Source organism: Pipistrellus hanaki (assembly GCF_964339955.1).
Source record: "Pipistrellus hanaki genome assembly, chromosome: 17".
Taxonomy (NCBI): domain Eukaryota; kingdom Metazoa; phylum Chordata; class Mammalia; order Chiroptera; family Vespertilionidae; genus Pipistrellus; species Pipistrellus hanaki.
The window spans coordinates 25,771,010-25,790,478 of NC_140519.1; the positions used below are offsets into that span (position 1 = coordinate 25,771,010).

Below are 19,469 nucleotides of genomic sequence, written 5' to 3' on the forward strand. Positions count from 1 at the left end.
CTAAGAGGCATTAGTGAAGTATTCTTTGAACTTCAAGGAACCAAATGGTTAAAAAACAGTGGGAATGAAAATGGCTAGCTCCACACAATACAAAGCCAGCTAAGAGCTTTTGATTCTTTTATAGATTCTTTTATGAAATGCTGCATAACTGGTATTTTTGATACAACTTTTGTAGGATAAAAACATTAATGTGATTACCAATAGAGCAGAATTCCTTCCCCATGTCCTGCCCTATCCTCCCCTTCCTTCTTCTCCCATCCTCACTGGTGTGGATGCTTGTTTTTAAAGTCCTGTTAATAAAAATGTAAAAGCAAAGAAATATATATTAAAATCTGAGTCATAAAGTGATTCATAAGCATTGGACTCTGAATGCAAAGTAGTTATAGAAGCACCAAAGGCACTTTGTTTTTTTTTTCCTTCGGTTTTTTTTTTTTAAATATATTTTATTGATTTTGTACAGAGAGGAAGGGAGAGAGATAGAGAGCTAGAAACATCGATGAGAGAGAAACATCGACCAGCTGCCTCCTGCACGTCCCCTACCGGGGATGTGCCTGCAACAAATGTACATGCCCCTGACCGGAATCGAACCTGGGACCTTTCAGTCCGCAGACCGACGCTCTACCACTGAGCCAAACCGGTTTCGGCCAAAGGCACTTTGTTTTGCTTATGTTTTTCTCTTTATAAATGTGAAAGTTTAATATAAAAATTCCAAGTCTAAAAGAATCCTATCCTATATAATAAAAGCCTAATATGCAAATTGACTGAACAGTGGAATGACTGGACAGCGGGGGACTGGACTGGCAAGTGGGCAGCACCAGGCCAGCCAAGGCAGGTGCCAGTGGGCAGAGGGAGAGGACAGCAATGAGGCATGCGGCGGCAACCAGCGGCTGTGGAGGGGTGGTCAGGGAGCGGGGCCAGCTGCCTGCCAGCCAGCGCTGTCCCCCCTCCCCAAATCACCCCATTGGTTGCCTCCCACAGAGGGGGGTGGGGCGATGGGGGGGTGGGACTGGAGCTGCCCCCTGGTGGTCAGTGCTGATGGCTGGCAAGCACAGTGGAGGTGGTGGGATCGATGATTCTCTCTCATCCATGTTTCTAACTCTATCCCTCTTTCTCTCTGTAAAAAATCAATAAAATATATATTTAAAAAAAAACAATAAAGATAAACTTAACAAAGAAAAACGTTCACAAAACAATATTTAACAAGTACTGGTTGTAACTCATTAAATAGATTTGTGATCCTTTACTGGGTTTCAACCCATATTTAAAAAACTTTGCTTTTCTCTTCCTCTCTTATTATATACATATTCATATATACACGTGTGTGTTTACCTTTCTCATATGAATAACTGAGCTATAATGAGTTGTGAATAGTAAACCATAAATTTAAATTTCTAGTTAGTTTTTACTCTACTGTCCGGGAAATTCATTATGAAATTATTTTACTTTATAGGCTGGAGCATTGGATTTGCTGAAGGAGCTTAAGAATATTCCCATGACCCTGGAATTATTACAGGTATATACTGCTACGTGTCATAATTTTTTAATAGGTAATTGTCATAAAGTACTCAAATGTCTTCAATACCAATTTTTTTTTTTGTCATTGCCTTGCAGTCCACAAGAATTGGAATGTCAGTAAATGCTATTCGCAAGCAGAGTACAGATGAAGAAGTTACCTCTTTAGCAAAGTCTCTCATCAAGTCTTGGAAAAAGTTATTAGGTATAATTGATCTTCCCTTATGTATATTTATGATGTTCTGGTTTATTCAAACATTTGGCTTAGTAAGTGTGAAGGGGTGCTTGTTTGAACTCTTGGAGGGTTTTGCCTTTTATGTAGTCAAATTTAGTTGTCTTGTCTTTCAATATTTATAACTAGATTGCCTCTTTAAATAAGACAATTTCCCCCCAAAGGGGAGGTTGCCATACTTAAAAAAAAAAAAATTGTCATATTTATTTTGTCATGTTCTCTTTTTTTCTATATATATATAAATTCAAACACAAATTATTTTTTCTGAAATATGTTGCATCTATCATGCTTTATCCTTTAATACTTACCTGTATTTTTCCTTATAACAAGTTTATTTTCTTATGTAATCATAATACAGCAAATTCAGGAAATGTAACATGAGAATAGTACTTTAATCTACAGGGAATGCTCTATTTTTGTCAGTTGTCCCAATGTCCTTTATATCTTTTATGATTGACATGAAGAATACAAGCATGCTGTACCCTTGGGGTTTATCTGCTATTTTCTCATGATTAGATCAGGCTGTGCATCCACAGTTTCAGTGCTACTTAAGTGTGTTGTATCCTTCTTGGGTTTCGAGACCCGGAGGCATTGATGATGTAAATTTTGATTACCCAGTCAAGGTATATACTGTATCGTTGATTATTTTTCCTCTTGAATCTAATAGGCATTCTGTGGGAGATACTTTAAGATCTTGAAACTATCTTGCTCCTCATCATTTTTGTTGATTTCCAAATAATCAATCTGTTGTGTGACTATACAACAATTTAATCCCTTGCCTGTTAGGTTTGTTGTTTTTAATTTCATGGTTATTTTAAATAATGTCTTGATATCTTTCTGACTAAAGCTTTTTCTTTAGGATGTTATTAGATTTCTAGAAGGTTTACTGCTGCTGCTACTAGGTAGCACAAATTTGAATACTTAAGATGTGGCAAGCATTGATCTTTATTAGTGCATTTAATCCTCCCAACAATCCAGGGTGCTAGGTGCTATTAAAATCCTCATTTTATGATGAGGAAATTGAGGCACTGAGAGATTAAGCACTTTATGCACAGTTGGATTGGGACCAGTAGGCAGATCTGTTCACAGAAAGTCTGAGTCCAGAGCTGGAGCATTGCCTGCAGCTATGTTGTATTACCCACAGCACTATTCTGATAGTGGGAATGTTTTTAAGGCTGATCATACTTCTTATCGCTCTGCTTTCTGATTTATACTGTGCTAAATTATACTGTGCTGGAGCAGCTTGTACAGTCAGTTTTATTGCACTTCTGAGAGCTTTGGATCCTTGGTAGAGAGTATTGCATTGTTATATCACCTTTCAAATGCTTTCTATCCTATTATTAAAAATTTTTAATTTTTAATCCTTACTTGAAGATATTTTTCCCTTTTTTTTTTGAAAGAGAGAATGGGAGGGAGCTGAGGGGGAGCGGGAGAGGGAGAGAGAGAGTAAAAGAGACACATGATTGGTTGCTTTCCTCATGTGCCCCAACTCGCCAGGAGTCAATCCTGCAACCCAGGAATGTGCTCTTAACCAGAAATCGCAGGTCAGTGCTCTAACCAGTGAGCACATCGACCAGGACTCTAACCTTTTACTTTTTAAATATTTTTATATATATAAAATCGATTATATATATATATATATATATATATATATATATATATATATATATATATAAAATCGATTTTATACAGAGAGTAAGGGGGAGAGAGAGAGAGTTAGAAACATTGATGAGAGAGAAACATCAATCAGCTGCCTCCTGCACACCCCCTACTAAGGATGTGCCTACAGCCAAGATACATGCCCTTGACCAGAATCGAACCTGGGACCCTTCAGTCCGCAGGCCAATGCTCTATCCACCAAACCAAAACCCGCTAAGGCTTGAAATAGTTCTTAAATCTTTGCTGTAATCTTTAATGTCATTATTGATCTTTGTTTTCTTCATAACACTATCTCATCTTTATGTTTGGGTGGTTGTTTTTTTTAGGTGAATTTTAGAGAATAACAGGACAGTAAAACGAGTATGTGAAAACTAGCGCATACACTTAGCATAGGTTATTTGATTTCAGGTTTGGTAACCCTAACCTTTATGAGATAAATTTTAGAATTGAGATTTGGACCAAACTCAGTTACTCATCCAGAATAATTATTAGAATCATCTGAGGAACTTCAAAATTTTGATGCTCATGCCTCATGCCAGAAATTTGGGTTGAATGGCTCCAGAAGGGAGGATGATGAAGATATGCTTAAAAGTTGCCTCGGTTGTGCTAATATACAGCTGAATGTATGTTCTGTATTTGCTACAGAGATGTAGAGAATCGAATTTTTGTATATTTCTTACTAGGTAGAGATAAAAAAATTATTCAGTAGATCCAAACATTTTCTAAGCCCAGCTTTGAGGCTGTTTTGGTATTTAAACATGAGTGTTTCTTTTCAGTTCTTAAGTATTGCATTGGCCCAATCTATTTTATGTGCTTTATTACCCAGTTTTAATTGTTCACCTCCTTAAGTCTTAAAGCCTGAGCGTTCTGTATTACCTTACATATTACTTAAGATTGAGGAAGTGCTGGGTAAGCTTTACTAATCATGAAAGACTTTCTATGAAAATGTGTTTGTAACTACCCCTGAAACATTTATGTTTTGGGTACCACCTTAAATTTTTTGCCTTCATGAAAAATTATTAGACAATATTGCTTGCCAGAACCGGTTTGGCTCAGTGGATGGAGCATCGGCCTGCGGACTGAAGGGTCCCAGGTTCAATTCCGGTCAAGGGCATGTACCTTGGTTGCGGGCACATCCCCAGTAGGGAATGTGCAGGGGGCAGCTGATCAGTGTTTCTCTCTCATCAATGTTTCTAACTCTTTGTCCCTCTACCTTCCTCTCTGTAAAAAATCAATAAAATATATATATTTTTTAAATTGCTATATATACTTTGTGCTTTCATTGTTATGACAGTGCTGCTATTTTTCCCCCATATTCTCCTTCCCTTTGTCTGTATACTTTTCCTCTCTTATAGGGTCCATTTACATACAAATATATGGTTTCTACCAGATGAGAGAGTTTATTTGGGAATGCTGACAAGCATTCAAATTGTAAGATATACCCAAGTACCTATGATAAAAGAATAGCTTACATAAATTTTATTTATTGAAAACTTAGGATTTTAATTTTTTTGTTTTGTAAATAGCCTGATAACATGTAGAAGTTCAGTTTTGTTTTGTTTTTTAACAACTGCTAACAATTTAAGTATTTCATAAATTTTTAGATGGACCATCAACTGATAAAGATCCTGAGGAAAAGAAAAAAGATACCGCAATTACATCACAGAATAGCCCTGAAGCACGAGAAGAAAGGTATTTTGCTCCATGGGAATTCATTTATGTTGAAAGTCATATTTTTACGTAGTCTCACTTCCTCGGTCTTATGACCTCACATCAGTACTCCTTTGCTTTCTAATCTATTGGAATTAGCCAAATATTTTGAAGTTTCTTAGAAAATTTCTTGGAAGTTTAAAGAGAGTTAGAAGATCCTATATAACTAGAAGAAATTATTTACATTGTACGCAACAAGTTTAATTGAATGGAATCTCTTGGGTAGTACTATTAGAATTGGCAGTGAAGGTACTGATGAGGGATTCAGATGGTTTCATCCTCTATTTACCACATTTCTGTTTCAGATTTTTAAATGTTTTGTTCCTGGATCTAATTTTCCTTTTTATGATTTTATTTCTCTTTCCAGCTTAGCTATTTGTCATGAGAACTGAAAATGTGAAGTTCAGTAATAAAGGATTCAAATTGTTTTGCAGATCTTAGGAGTCCTTTGCATTTATTCTTTCTTCTCACAGACAATGAACTGTGATATCCAACACATTGACGTAAAATGTGATATGCCTCGTAGATTAAAATCAGTTCCTCTGTTCTTGCAAAGCTTGTACTTAGTTCCATACCTGACACTGATTTTTAGGCAATAGTTCTCAAAGTGTGATCCATGTAAGAGCAGTGAACCTGGCAACTTCAGCAAAGCAAATTCTTGGGCATTGCCCTAGAACAGTGGTCGGCAAACTGCGGCTCGCTAGCCACATTGTGGCTCGCAAGCCCCGATTTGCCGCTCTGTTGACTAATGAGTTTGTCCACCACTGCCCTATAACTACTGAGTTGGGAATTCTGGAAGCAGGGCCTAGAAATATGGTTTTGTTTTTGTTTTTTAAATATATTTTTATTGATTTCAGAGAGGAAGGGAGAGAGAGATAAAAACATCAATGATAAGAGCCGATCATTGATTGACTGCCTCCTGCACGCCCCCTACTGGGGACCGAGCCCACAACCCAGGCATGTGCCCCTGGCCGGAATTAAACCAGGGACCCTTCAGTCCAAAGCTGACACTCTTATCTATTGAGCCAAACCACCCAGGGTCTCTCTCCCCCCGCCCTCCCTTTTTTTTTTTTTTTTTTTTTTTTTTTTTTAAGTTGAAAGCTATCAGATTCTCTGGAGCTGTCATATTCCCTTCTCCCCTTTCCCAATAAATAAGATCTTTGTTTTTTACTTACTGTATTGAACTATAATGTGTATTTTCTTTTTTTTTTTTCTTTTTTTTTTTTTTTTTTCTTTCTTTTTTTTTTTTTAATATATTCTATTGATTTTATACAGAGAGGAAGGGAGAGAGATAGAGAGTTAGAAACATCGATGAGAGAGAGTCATCGATCAGCTGCCTCTTGCACACCCCCCACTGGGGATATGCCCGCAACCAAGGTACATGCCCCTGTCCGGAACCGAACCCAGGACCCCCCAGTCCCCAAGCCGACGCTCTATCCATTGAGCCAAACCGGTCCTGGCAATATAATGTGTATTTTCTATATTAAAATATTGTTTAATTTTTAAAAGAATCAAGGTCAAATGTTTAGTTGGTTAAAAAAAGACATGAGACTTCTCTTATGTTTACTAAAATTGTAACTTTTTAATCGATACTCAGGCAATTTTTATAATGTAAGAATCACTATCTCATTTATTTAGGCCAAAAAAAATATTTTTAGAGAATGATAGTAATGTTAATTTGAGTTTTCTCTAATTTTTTTTTTTATATTTGACTTTTTGTGTGTGTGTGTGTGTGTGTGTGTGTGTGTGTGTGTGTATTTTATTTTTTATTTATTGTGTGTGTGTATTTTAGTAGCTCCAGTGGCAATGTAAGCAGCAGAAAGGATGAGACGAATGCTCGAGATACTTACGTGTCATCATTTCCGCGGGCACCAAGCACTTCCGACTCTGTCCGGATAAAGTGTAGGGAGATGCTTGCGGCAGCTCTTCGGACAGGAGGTAAGTTTAGTCTATGTTATTTCAGTGCTCAGTCCTCTGATCATCATCACTACCAATGTCATGTCCACCTCCATACTTCGGTTTTACCAGCGGCATCCTATTGATAGCTGACCACCACTGCTTAGCCTACCTCAGGGAGTGGCAGTTGTTAGTAGGGGTTGCTAAAAGCAGAGAGGTAGGTATAGACATACTGAGGCCTTTCCTTATCACTTTATAATTCCAGGAAATGGATTCCTTCTGATGTATGGATATTTCCTGATTCATAGTAATTGAAACTTTTTTTATAAATATTTTCCCCCCAGGTTTTAGTCTGCAGACTATTTATTCCCCTCTCCCCATAGACAGTTAATGATACTGTATTTTGGTGACATTGTTAAATATGTTAAACAAAACTGATATGCTCTATCCGCTAAGCCAAACTGGCTAGGGCTCCTCCTATTCTTTTTAATATCTGCATAGGATTCTTCTGAGCGTGAACATATATGTGCCTGGCAGATGAAATGAATGGCTTCTTCTCATTGAAGCCTGAACCACAGGACATGAGACAGTTCTTTCTACTCTATGCTGGAGCCAGCCAGACTGTATGGAGTTATGAAATGAGGAATTACTTTCTAGATCACTTTCCCACTTTTACAGGATAAGGAGCGCTGTGGACATTAGGTGAATCCAGAGGTGTCGTCTAGTGGATAAAGAGACCAGATCCTAATGAAACTAAACTAAATGGATTCTTTATAGACAGCAAATGGGGTTGAAGAAATAGGAATGCAGTTTAATTTACTCTATTGATTTTTTAAAAATATGTTACAGTCACTTATTCTTGATAATTCTTTGTGTCTTTGTTTAGATGACTACATTGCTATTGGAGCTGATGATGAAGAATTAGGATCTCAAATTGAGGAAGATATCCTTTGTGTCAATATGCATAATTGTTTAATCTGTTAGATAAATTATAAATTTTTCTTTCTGTATAAAATTTTTATTTTTATTTTATTTGTGTTCTTTAGTTTCTATCTTGATTGTATTGTTTTGATTGCAAAGGTGAGGGTCATCCATGCCCTTTTTATTTTTGTTTTCCTGTCATTCAAAAGTAAAGCACATAGTATTGGTGTTTTTATTTTTCTGTCATGCAAATGAGATGTACCATCTCCATTGAAGTTGTGTAAAAGGGCAAGGAAAGCACACACTACCTGTGTGAACTAGGATTTCACATTTTGGGGAGCTCAGTAAAGCATACACAATCTCCTGAGCTCACTTTCCCATGAAAGGGCTCTGGGAGAGGAGCTTTCCATGTAAGGGCAGGAAGCAGGGGACATCGAGGTGACAGTGTGGTGGAAATGGCCTCGTTAGAAATGGGCCTGCTTGGGCTCAACCTGTGCTGTGGCCTAGTCTTTCTTTTTTTAAATCCTCACCCTAGGATTTTCCATTGATTTTTTTTTTTTTTAGAGAGAGTGGAAGAGAGAAACATCAATGCGAGAGTGGCACATTGATTGGTTGCCTCCTGCACACAGGATCTAGCCTGCAACGGAGGCACGTGCCCTTGACCAGAATGAAATCCAGGACCTTTCAGTCCGCAGGCTGACAGTCAAGCCAAATTGGCTAAGGCTTGTGGCCTATTCTTTTGAGGACAATCTGCTAACCTAGCTTTTTGCTAAGCTGGGGGAGGAAATGAACCTTCAGGGCCACCATGAATGGTCTCTTATATGGTCCTCAAGAGAACTGTAGTGCTTAAGACTTTTAGTATCCTCGGTGGAATTCATAATTGGGCAAGTTAAAGCTTGTATAAGTTCAAGCTCTTTTTAAAAAGTTTTCTTTTTGAAACTCTTACTTGAGTTTCTTTTTGAAACAGTTTTAATTTGTGTGCTTATGGCAATAAACATTAAGAAGAAAGCATTGCTCATTCATAGCCTAAAGGTATAGTCACTATTATTTGTCAGTTACAAATAGAGGGATCTGGTAAAAACAGCCTTGTTATTAACCTAATATAAATTTGAAACAGATTTTTGTAAACTGTAAAATTTTCAGAAATCCTGGCAAAATAGGAAAAATTAACTTTACCTTTATAATTTAACATTTTTTCCTTAATGGTCTATACCTATATATCAAGAAATAAGGAATACAGACATGAAATACAAAAATAGAGTACGAAGTAGAATATCAAATCTTAAGGATGCGAAGAATCCAAATTTAAGGAAAAATGTGCTTTGTGGTAATATCTCTCCTGACTTATTTGCTAGAATGACGGCAGAGGTGAGTGTATCTGTATATAACGTTTCCATGATGTCAAGTCTGTTTAATCATAAAGTGCTACATGTATACTGCCTGTAATAATAAATCATTAGTTACTCTGATGAATTTGTTTATATATTATATTAGACAAATACTTAACGGATAGTGAATCTCTTGTCATCAATACTTTATCTCTTCGGTGATCACCATGATTTTGCCTTAAATTATTGTCTGAAGACAAAGTTTTATAATTTATTATGGATTCATATAGAATCTTTCATGGATGCTATGTTCTTTGGAAGCTTGTTTAGATCAAGTTAATGGCCTTTTAAGCTTTTCCCACATGAATAGGAATTCACTTTTTGAATAATAAGAATTATATGTCATAAGGAGCAGGTATCAGGATTTTAGAGTTGCTTAGGTGGGGCATGGCCAAAAAAAGTTTTGGAACCACTGATCTAATGTGTTATTCATCGACTGATGATCCTTGCCTGAATTGGTTGATTTTATTAGGAATTGCAAAATCGTGATTTCTTTGATAAAGAAGCACTGTCCCTTATCAATTTGGGCTTTACTCGTGGTTTGGGTGGGAAAGGCAGGTTAAGTGTGTATAATTCTTTCCCTTTAACTAACAGTTATCAGAATGAGGAGTTGGTGTCCTAGTAACTGCCAGTGGGGGCTTTTATTGCTGTTCCTGCATGTGATTGTGTGCTCTCCTTAAAATTTCATAATGTTCTTGTATTTTTATCCAGTCGGGATTGGTTCTTTACAGTAATTTATTTTGATGGTGGGATAAATTGTCCTGTCTTTGGCCAATGGGAGCTCCTTCATTTTAGCTCTCTTTCTGTTTGACTGGAAAGCCTTAGGTAACTTCTGTGCATTCTGGCACAAGAAGATGGCATATCCTGTGTATTTATTGACTCAAATCTGGAACCAGACATTTTTCTATAAGTCCTTGTTTCTTTTTATGGGAAGGCAATGGTGCATCACAGTCTGGACACTGGAGGTGCTTATTGGTACAGGATTGCATTGTTTATAAGCCATTAAGTCATAATTAAATGAAATTTTTACATTTGAGGAAATTTTAAAAGAAAGCAAACTCTTAACTTCTTTGAGGGGAAAATATTAACATTTCACTTTTAAAACTTTAAAAGTTGATTTTGGTTCTATTATTATTAAGCTAATTGATCATAAAAAGCATTCAAGATATATTAGAAAACACCTATAACTGAGTATTATGCTACCTTTCTAATAGGAAATGGCTAGTGATGAGCTCAAAGAGATGAGGAAAAACTTGACCAAAGAAGCCATCAGAGAGCATCAGATGGCCAAGACGGGCGGAACCCAGACTGACTTATTCACATGTGGCAAATGTAAAAAGAAGAATTGTACTTACACACAGGTATGGGCTTACTTAAAAAGTCTTATTTTTATATTAAGAATCCTTGCAATTTGTTTCAAAACAAGGAGTGATAATTATCAGTATACTTTGATATATTTTAAGAGGAAATGTGATCTCAAGAATAAGAATGCTTTTTTAATATTAACAGATTCCAATTAGTTATACTTTCATGGAAATTGTTTCTGTGAAAGCTATATCAATTAGGTAAAATTTATAAAATACTATAGAATTTAGTAAAATGGCCATGTTTTTTTTCTAAGGTTAATAAATAGTTGGGGAAAAATAGTTGATTATCTGTGTTGGTTAGTATATAAACAAGTTGTCATTCTTTTTATTTGGTAGGCTCTTATCCTATATAATAAAAGGCTAATATGCAAATTGTCCTCTCAACCAGGTATTCGATCAAGAGGCAGGGCCGGCCAACTGCCGGTGGCCCCTTCCCATGGCTGCCCCTGCCCCCCCGATCGGCCCTCCACCCGAATTGGGGGTGGGGCCAGCTGACCAACCTCCAAGGTCTCCTCACCCCAGCTGGCCAGACCCCACCTGCGCACGAATTCATGCACCGGGCCTCTAGTAATTTAAAGAATGTTCTTTACATTCTCCCTTACATAGATTTTGAGTACTTTTAGCTAAAGTGGTTTCCAGATAAAATCTTTAAAAATCATATTAGCTTATTTATTTATTTTTGTTGAGTTATCTCTTTAATTTTAAAAATTAAATTTAACAATTTTTTTTCCAAAACCAGTTTGGCTCAGTGGATAGAGCGCCAGCCTGCGGACTGAGGGGTTCCGGGTTTGATTCCGGTCAAAGGCATGTGCCTTGGTTGCAGGCACATCCCCGGGGGGGGTGTGCAAGAGGCAGCTGATAGATGACTCTCTCTCATCAATGTTTCTAACTCCCTGTTCCTCTCTCTTCCTCTCTGTAAAAAAATCAATTATATATATATAAATTTAAAAATATTAAATTTTTAAATTTTTTTAAGTGGAAAAGAAACAACTTAAAATTTACCACGAGGCTGTAGAATGCTTCCTCTTGCAAAACTGAACCTCTATACCCATTAAATAGTAACAACTTCCCTTTCCCGCTTCTCCCCAGGTCATGGCAACCACCAGTTTCTGAATTTGACTATTCTAGGTAGTCACATGGATAAATGAGTTACACAATATCTGTATTTTTGTGACTGGCTTATTTCACGTACCATAATGTTCATAAAAGTTTACCCGTATTGTAGCATGTGCCAGAATTCCTTTTTAAGGCTGTATAATAATCCATTGTATGAGTGTACAAATAACATCTTTGAGACATTGTTTTCAATTTTGAGAATATATATATTCAGAAGTGAGATTGCTGGATCATGTGATCATAGCAGACATGACCTATCACAAATAGGCCATCTTGCTCTATCATCCAATGCCCTCAGTGGTCCACAGAGGTGACGTTAGTCCAATAGATGCTCAAGGCATCATTGTTGTCTGTGCACCCATGGGTCATTCTCTCACCCCTTAGGTCCACATTGGTTATCTGTCATCAGGCTATTCTCAGAGGTGCTTCACTGAGTGGCTTGCCTTTCTTTTGTACCACCTAGCTGCTCGTGGGCTAGATTCTTTCCACTTTTCCACTTTTTTTGTCCTGGTCATTTAATGAAATTATATATGGAACCAAGATGTTTCATTAGTAAAGACTGATAGTAGTATATGCCTTCCATTTAAATGTTTTAATTTGTGGTAAAACAGAAATAGAAACAGTGTTTGGAAGATGACATCCAATTATTCTGAGTTTTGGATTTTCAAACATATTTTGAACCACATGTTTTTCTGTTTTCTAGTACAGCCTTCCTACATGAAATTTATATCGTTTACAAAATCTACAAACATTTCCTACTTTGGGCACTATTATCACTTAATGATGTTGGTATTTATTTTAATTCATTGAATATGCTTTTATGTTGATTTTGATTAATGCTTTAATTTGTTTTAGTTATGTAAATTTTTATGATTTCTTATAAATATTTGTAAATTATACTTTTTTGTTTATTGTTCAATGTATTTATGTGAGAAACATTCCAAATACTTTTTATTTAACTTAAAAGAGAAACTTAAATTGTAAAAACATTGAGACTTCCAATTATTGTATTATGATTTTATCATGCTTACCTTTCTTTAGATCCTGAGAATATTTATTAAATCTTCTCATATGAATGTATTTTTTGCCTTTTTACTACTATCTCTGTTATTCTGTTTTTCTAACTTTTCCAGTCTTTCATTTCACTTGAATATTAATATTACCGCATTCCCTAAGTATACAGATAGCTAGCAATCAGTGTTTTGCTTTTAAAAGTTAAAAGCAATATGAAGTACCTACATATGGACACTTTGGAAAATACAGAAAAATCTGAACAAGAAATTTAAAATTGCCTTTCAATTTGCCATCCAGAAGGAATACGCTAACTATATGAGGTGATGAAACCTCTACACCAGTGTTTCCCAACCTCTCATGATGAGAATCACCTGGTGGAGTTGTTAAAACACAGATTCCTGAATCCCAACCAAGAAGTGCTAAACTAGAATTTTTGGGAACATATAGGTAAAATTGTATACTTAACTAGTGCTCTAAGACAGATTTTATATACAGAGCACTAAGTTAGGTATGCAATTTTACCTATATGTTCTCAAAAATTCTAGTTTAGCACTTCTTAGTTGGGATTCAGGAATCTGTGTTTTAACAACTCCACCAGGTGATTCTCATCATGAGAGAAGGTTGGGAAACACTGCTCTACACTGTTGTAATGGCTTTACCAGTTTACATTCCGACCAATTTAGTACAAGAGTTCCCTTTTCTTCACATTCTCATTAACATTTGTTATCTCTTGTCTTTGCTAATAGCCATTCTGACATGTATGAGGTTACATTTCATTGTGATTTTGATTTACATTTTCCTGATTATTAATGATGTTGAATTGTACATATTTTTCTAATTACCATCTTAGAATAGAGCAGATAACAAGTTTTTAGGTCACAGAACTTGGATATTACTTGTTGTTGCCTAATTTTTAGAAGCTCTTATATTTATCGGAATGAAATATGCTTAATTTTCACATCTTTGCTAATTTGTAAGAGAAAATTGATTTGTCTGTGTGTGTGTGTGTGTGTGTGTGTGTGTGTGAAACCAAGTACAGTTTTATTTTAGATTTGGAAAGAATTTCAGTTTCTGTGAGAGAAAATCCAATTTAAAATACTTAAACAAACGAAAATTGATTTCTTTTAATGAACAGATCTGTGATTCTTAGTGATGATGAAATTTTTTTGTATTTGTTAGTCATTTATAAAAAGTATAGGTGTGAGATTAGGTGGTTTCCTACATATCTGAAATAAATTAAACATGAAAAGACAAGGAAGAACTTAGAAAAATGAAGTATGGAAATGTGTGTTCTTCTGACATTAACTTTATTTGAATTTGTTTTAGGCTGTTATATATATTCTGGAGGCCCGGTGCATGAAATTCATGCACTCGGGGGGTGGTCCCTCAACCCAGTTTGTGCCCTCTTGTAATCTGGGAGGCCTCCGAGGATGTCCAACTGATGACTTAGGCCCATTCAAGCTGGAAGTTGGATATCCTTAGTACTGCTGCAGAGACAGGAGAAGCTCCTGCCACTGCCCCTGTGCTTGCCAGCGGTGAGCCCAGCTTCTGGCTGAGTGGCCCTCCCCCTGTGGGAGCACACTGACCACCAGGGGGCAGCTCCTGCATTGAGAGTCGCATTATAGTGACCGGTTGTTCTGCCATTCGGTTGATTTGCATATTAGCCTTTATTACATAGGATTTTGTTGTACCGTTGTGGTTATTATTTATTTTCATATAGAATGTTCTTATTTAGGTTAAGCTTTTTATAGTATTGTAAAAAGTAATATTTTTTCACTTGATTTTGCTGCAGGTACAAACTCGTAGTGCTGATGAACCAATGACAACATTTGTTGTCTGCAATGAATGTGGAAATCGATGGAAGGTATGGTGCTTTCTTGGATTCATATTTTACTCATGTATAATAGAATGATTTTTTCAAGTCTTTTCGTAATTCTATGTAGATACGAAAATATATACATATGTTCACACCTTTCAATGCTAGGGGAGTCTGTGACTCACCATTTGTAATGGAATATACTGCTTTGTACTCTGTTAGAAATAAAGACTCTTAACTTTCCTACCTTCATTTTGTTTTGGTTCAGGAATAGCAGGATTGAATCTTATATGCTTAATTACTGTATCTTAGTCCTGTATATACTATACTCATGCATTTGCTCCCACTCTTGTACTCCAGAAAATTTGTTCATATGTATTACTTCTCTACATAGATTTTGTTTCTGGGAAAATCTCTTAGTTGAAATCCAGTCTAATGGTTTTAGTGTTATTTTAGGAATTACAGATGAGCACTATCATGGTTGGGTAGGCTTTTCACTAAACCTTCATATTGCCTATATACTCTTGAATTAGTCCCACACAGGCAAGTTGATGTTACTTAAATGATTCATTCTTGAGTGATTTTTGTGAGCCACAATAATATAATTTAAAATTGGGAGAAGAATTACAAATTTGTTCTAAGATCATTTTTATTGTTGTAGATATGAAGATGTTAAGGTATGGGGTTGGCAAGGTTCATATAGTAGGAAGATAGTCTTTGGAGCCAAATAGATTTTTAGTTCCTTTGCCACTTATTCTTACTGAACTATTATTTTATCATATATTAAGTGTAAATAATACCTACATTAAAGGTTGTGGTGAAGAGCAGAGGTAATATATTTAAAATGCCTGATAATTGTTGGTGTTCCAAAAATACTGACTGCTTATATTAATTTTTGTGAAGTTGGTACAAGATTTTTTTTGTTGTTATATTTACATAGACATTTAAGTCTAATGTTTATTTTTAATTATTCACATAAAGTATTTTCAGGTTAAAGCGTTTTCTGAAAATCAGAAGTGAATAAAAGCCAGACAGTGGGGGAATATCCTCCACAAATATGGAATGGAACTTTGGCCCTAGACACTATTTTAGGGGTTGATACCAATACCCATTTTATTATATACAAAGATTTAATTCTGAACTGGGAAAGTTACTGGTATTGAGAGTATCATCATGGTTTGAAATAGTGTCTCCTATCCTGAGTTGGCAGAAGATTTTACATTGGTTTAAGAGGGATATCTCCCCCCCCTTCTTACTCCCACGTCTATTGAGCAAATCTGGCTTTTCCAGATAGCTCTCTTAGATTTGTTTTGTATGATGGATTATTATTTTATTAGTAGTAGTAATATTTGGTTTATAATGGTTTGTTTTGAATACTGGCAGTTTGCAGCATAAGTTCTGACATACTTATTGGATTTAAGTTTATTTTAATATTAAAAGCTGATGCTATGATGGTTTACTCTAGAAGTTCAAATTTTGAATTAATATTTTTAACCTGAAAACATTAAGAAGAGAGATTCTTTTTATTATTTTTTTAAATTAAAATTACTGGTGTAACATTGATTAATCTATATATATATAAAAGGCTAAGCAACCATCCAACTGTCCTACCAATAGCTATGACATGCACTGACCACCAGGGTACAGGTGCTTAACACAGGAGCTGCCATGCTGCAGTGCTTGGCAGCAGCGATTCTCCAGTAATGCACCCCAAAATCAGAGAGGAGGGAGCCCAATTCTGGGGTGCATCACCTGAGAACTGCTTTCTCGCAATCTGGGATGTTGGAGAGCCAGTTTTGGCCCAATCCCTGCAGGCCAGGCCAAGGGACCCCACCTGCCAGAGGGACCCCACTCACTCTGCAGATGCCCTTCAAGCCACAGTGCTGCTCCAGGTGTGGACTGTTTCGCCCAGTCTTGCCCAATCCTGCCCTGCCAGCCACCTTCTAATTAATTTTCTTTCAATGTGCACCAATTCGTGCACCGGGGCACTAGTTGTTATATAACTTTTAGGTGTACAAGTCTTCTATATATATAAAAGCCTAAGCAACCTTTTCATCGTTCGACCAGTAGCTATGACGTGCAATGATCACCAGGGGACAGAAACTCAATGCACAGGCAGGGAAACATGGAACAGACTGATGAATCTCAGAGGGAATGGGGAAGGAGGAGAAGGCAAGAAGAGATTAATCAAAGATCTTATGTGCATACTAGAAGCCTGGAGCACGGATTTGTACACTAGTAAGGTCCCTTGGCCTGGCCTTTTGGGATCGGGCTGAAACTGGCCTGGTGCATGGATCCATGCACCAGTGGGGGTCCCTGGGCCTGGCCTGCAGGGATTGGGCCAAAACTGTCAGTCTGACATCCCCCAAGGGGTCCCAGATTGCGAGAGGGCATGGGCCTCTAGTAATATATAATACATCATCTGTGTAGTGTGCTCACTACCCAAAGTCTAGTCTCCTGTATCATCATATATTTGACCCACAATACCCTTTTCATCCTCCTCCAAACCCCTTCTTTGGAACCTACCATACTGTTGTCTGTGTCTAAAAGAGAGGTTCTAGATTTTTAAAATTTTTATACTACTTTAGTTATATATTTCTACTAATTCTAAGTTGGAGAACTCAAACACTTAAGAAAGGTGATTATTTATATCTGAAAAATATAGTGTCTTTTTAAAAAAGCATCTCTTTCTTAGTAATATAAAGTATGCTGTGTTAAATGGGAGAAGGCATACACCCTATTGCCTGTACTTAATGGTCTTACAAAATATTTCTTCTTTTTCTTTGACAGTTCTGTTGAGTTGGAAGAATTGGGGAAAATGTCTGGACCATTGAGAAAATGGATTTTATAACTGGCTTTAAAACTAGGCCAAGGAAGTAGTTTTTCTGCAAGTCAGATTTTTAAAGAAAATGCATCCCTTGGGTTGGTCTTCATTTTTGACATAGTATCATCCTTTCTTAAATGCCTGTATTTTCAGATCAATAGGGAGACGACATAATAATTATATGGTATCTATTTCAATTATTTTTCATTTTTATAAGTAATTAATATTAAATTTTTATCAATTAAATTTTTGGCAATTTATTTTTACCTTTTTTTCCTTCATAAAGGAAAATTACCTTAACTTTTTTACAGTCTGAAACAAACACAGAAATATTCTCCTCAGTTAATACATAAATGAAAATTACACTTTTCCCCTTATTGGCATGTATCTGCAAATATTGAAGGAGGAGAGAGGTAATATAATTATAAGTTTATTAAATGTGGTGTATACTTGACCAGCTTATCTAAATTGTACATAATATTTGAGTTAGCATATGAAATTGTTTTTAATTATTATATTCACAAGTCTGGGATAATTAGATATTATTTTGCATTTGTAACTAACCATGATCATTATTTCTTATAATTTCTTGTACATGTTTATTGTTCTTAATGGATTTTACTTTTGGAAATACGACTTGGCTTTGTTGGAATCAGTTCAGTTCAGTTTTGTTTTATGTACCTGTTTGAATTTATAGTATTTTAGTTTCGCAGAACACTGCAATGGCAAAGAATGAAAGTGTCTAATTATTTTCCCCTCATAGGAAGATATACCGGGAAGGAAATGTTAGCGTTTTAGTATAGTGTAGTTATTATAAACAGCTCATAACTAGATTTTGATTTGGAAATCTCTACTGGCCAAGGATTAAGTATAAAGATTATATAAATCTTTCCATCTTGAGGTTGATAGAAAATATATTTGTTCTGAATCTAATAAGTTGACCTTTTCTGTTAATTAATGAGGTTGTTGAACAAACTGAATATATGGGCTATAATGCAACTTGTTTTATAGTACGGATATTAGAATTAGGTTTTACTTTTTGTTTAAGTATTTACCATTTATTCCGTTAGGAATAAGAAAAATTGATTTTCACATAAATTCCTTAGTGTATGCTTGCTCTAGCACATTTTAAAGGCCATTGTTAACTAAGTCCACAACTTATCATGCTAAGTCTCTATTCTATCAGGCACCTACAGAAAGACCTCAGTACATGCTTTCACTCCCCTTTGCTCCCATTTCTCATTTTTTATTGGAAATCAATTTGATATAATACAGAAGACAACATTTAAAGGTCCTTGATAAGACCCCATATATAAGAATTGGCCCCTGGTATCATTCCATCTTTACTTTGTCAGTTCACAGATCAACTTTTTGTTTTAGCATTTGAAAAGTAAAGTGCATTTTTGAAAACAATGAGTTTTAAGAATAAAAATTAAAATAGTTCCACTTTTAAATTAAGTGATGCATTTTAAAATTTGTAATTCAATAAAGTTTCTTGGTATTAAATTGTATCACATTTTGTCATTTTATTTAACATTGAAGCTTGCTTTTCCTTTTGTTTGCTTGCTTTTCCTCTCCCAACAAGAAAGGTGTTCTTAAAGTACAGTGTTAAGTGATGCCTGCTGGCTTTAAGAAAAAGCTAGTGTTGAACAGTAGTACAGAGGATGTTTCTCTTCTCTTTTTCTGAATCTTTGGTTCCATTGGTTTTAGCTTTGGTGTCACCTCCAAAACTTTTCCATAGCCCTAGCCAGTTTGGCTCAGTGGATAGAGTGTTGGCCTATGGACTGAAGGGTCCTGGGTTCTATTCTGGTCCAGTGCACATGCCCTGGTTGAAGGCTCAATCCCCAGTAGGGGGCATGCAGGAGGCAGCCAATCAGAGATTCTCTCTCATCGTTGATGTTTTTCTCTCTTTCTCCCTCTCCCTTCCTCACTGAAATCAATAAAAATGTATTTTTAAAAATAAAAGGTAACTCCTATTAAAAAAAAACAACAACACTTTTCATAGCTCTTAAGA

The 19,469-nt window shown here is 36.0% G+C and overlaps 1 protein-coding gene across 3 annotated transcripts in view; it reads left to right on the top strand.

Annotated features, from left to right (window-relative positions):
- The window catches only part of LOC311612139 (transcription elongation factor A protein 1), a 58,664-nt gene extending 39,698 nt beyond the window's left edge, over positions 1-18,966 (top strand). For 2 of the 3 annotated variants that reach the window (XM_084864929.1, XM_084864926.1), the window contains 9 exons: positions 1,451-1,513; positions 1,612-1,717; positions 5,008-5,095; positions 6,906-7,051; positions 7,896-7,952; positions 9,144-9,298; positions 10,533-10,679; positions 14,608-14,679; positions 17,422-18,966. In XM_084864929.1, the coding sequence (XP_084721055.1) occupies positions 1,451-1,513; positions 1,612-1,717; positions 5,008-5,095; positions 6,906-7,051; positions 7,896-7,952; positions 9,144-9,298; positions 10,533-10,679; positions 14,608-14,679; positions 17,422-17,430 (843 nt within the window). In that variant the 3' untranslated portion in view covers positions 17,431-18,966. The remainder of the gene's footprint in view (positions 1-1,450; positions 1,514-1,611; positions 1,718-5,007; positions 5,096-6,905; positions 7,052-7,895; positions 7,953-9,143; positions 9,299-10,532; positions 10,680-14,607; positions 14,680-17,421) is intronic. The other variant, XM_084864927.1, reaches the window with a different exon arrangement.
- The last annotated feature ends 503 nt before the right edge of the window (positions 18,967-19,469 follow it).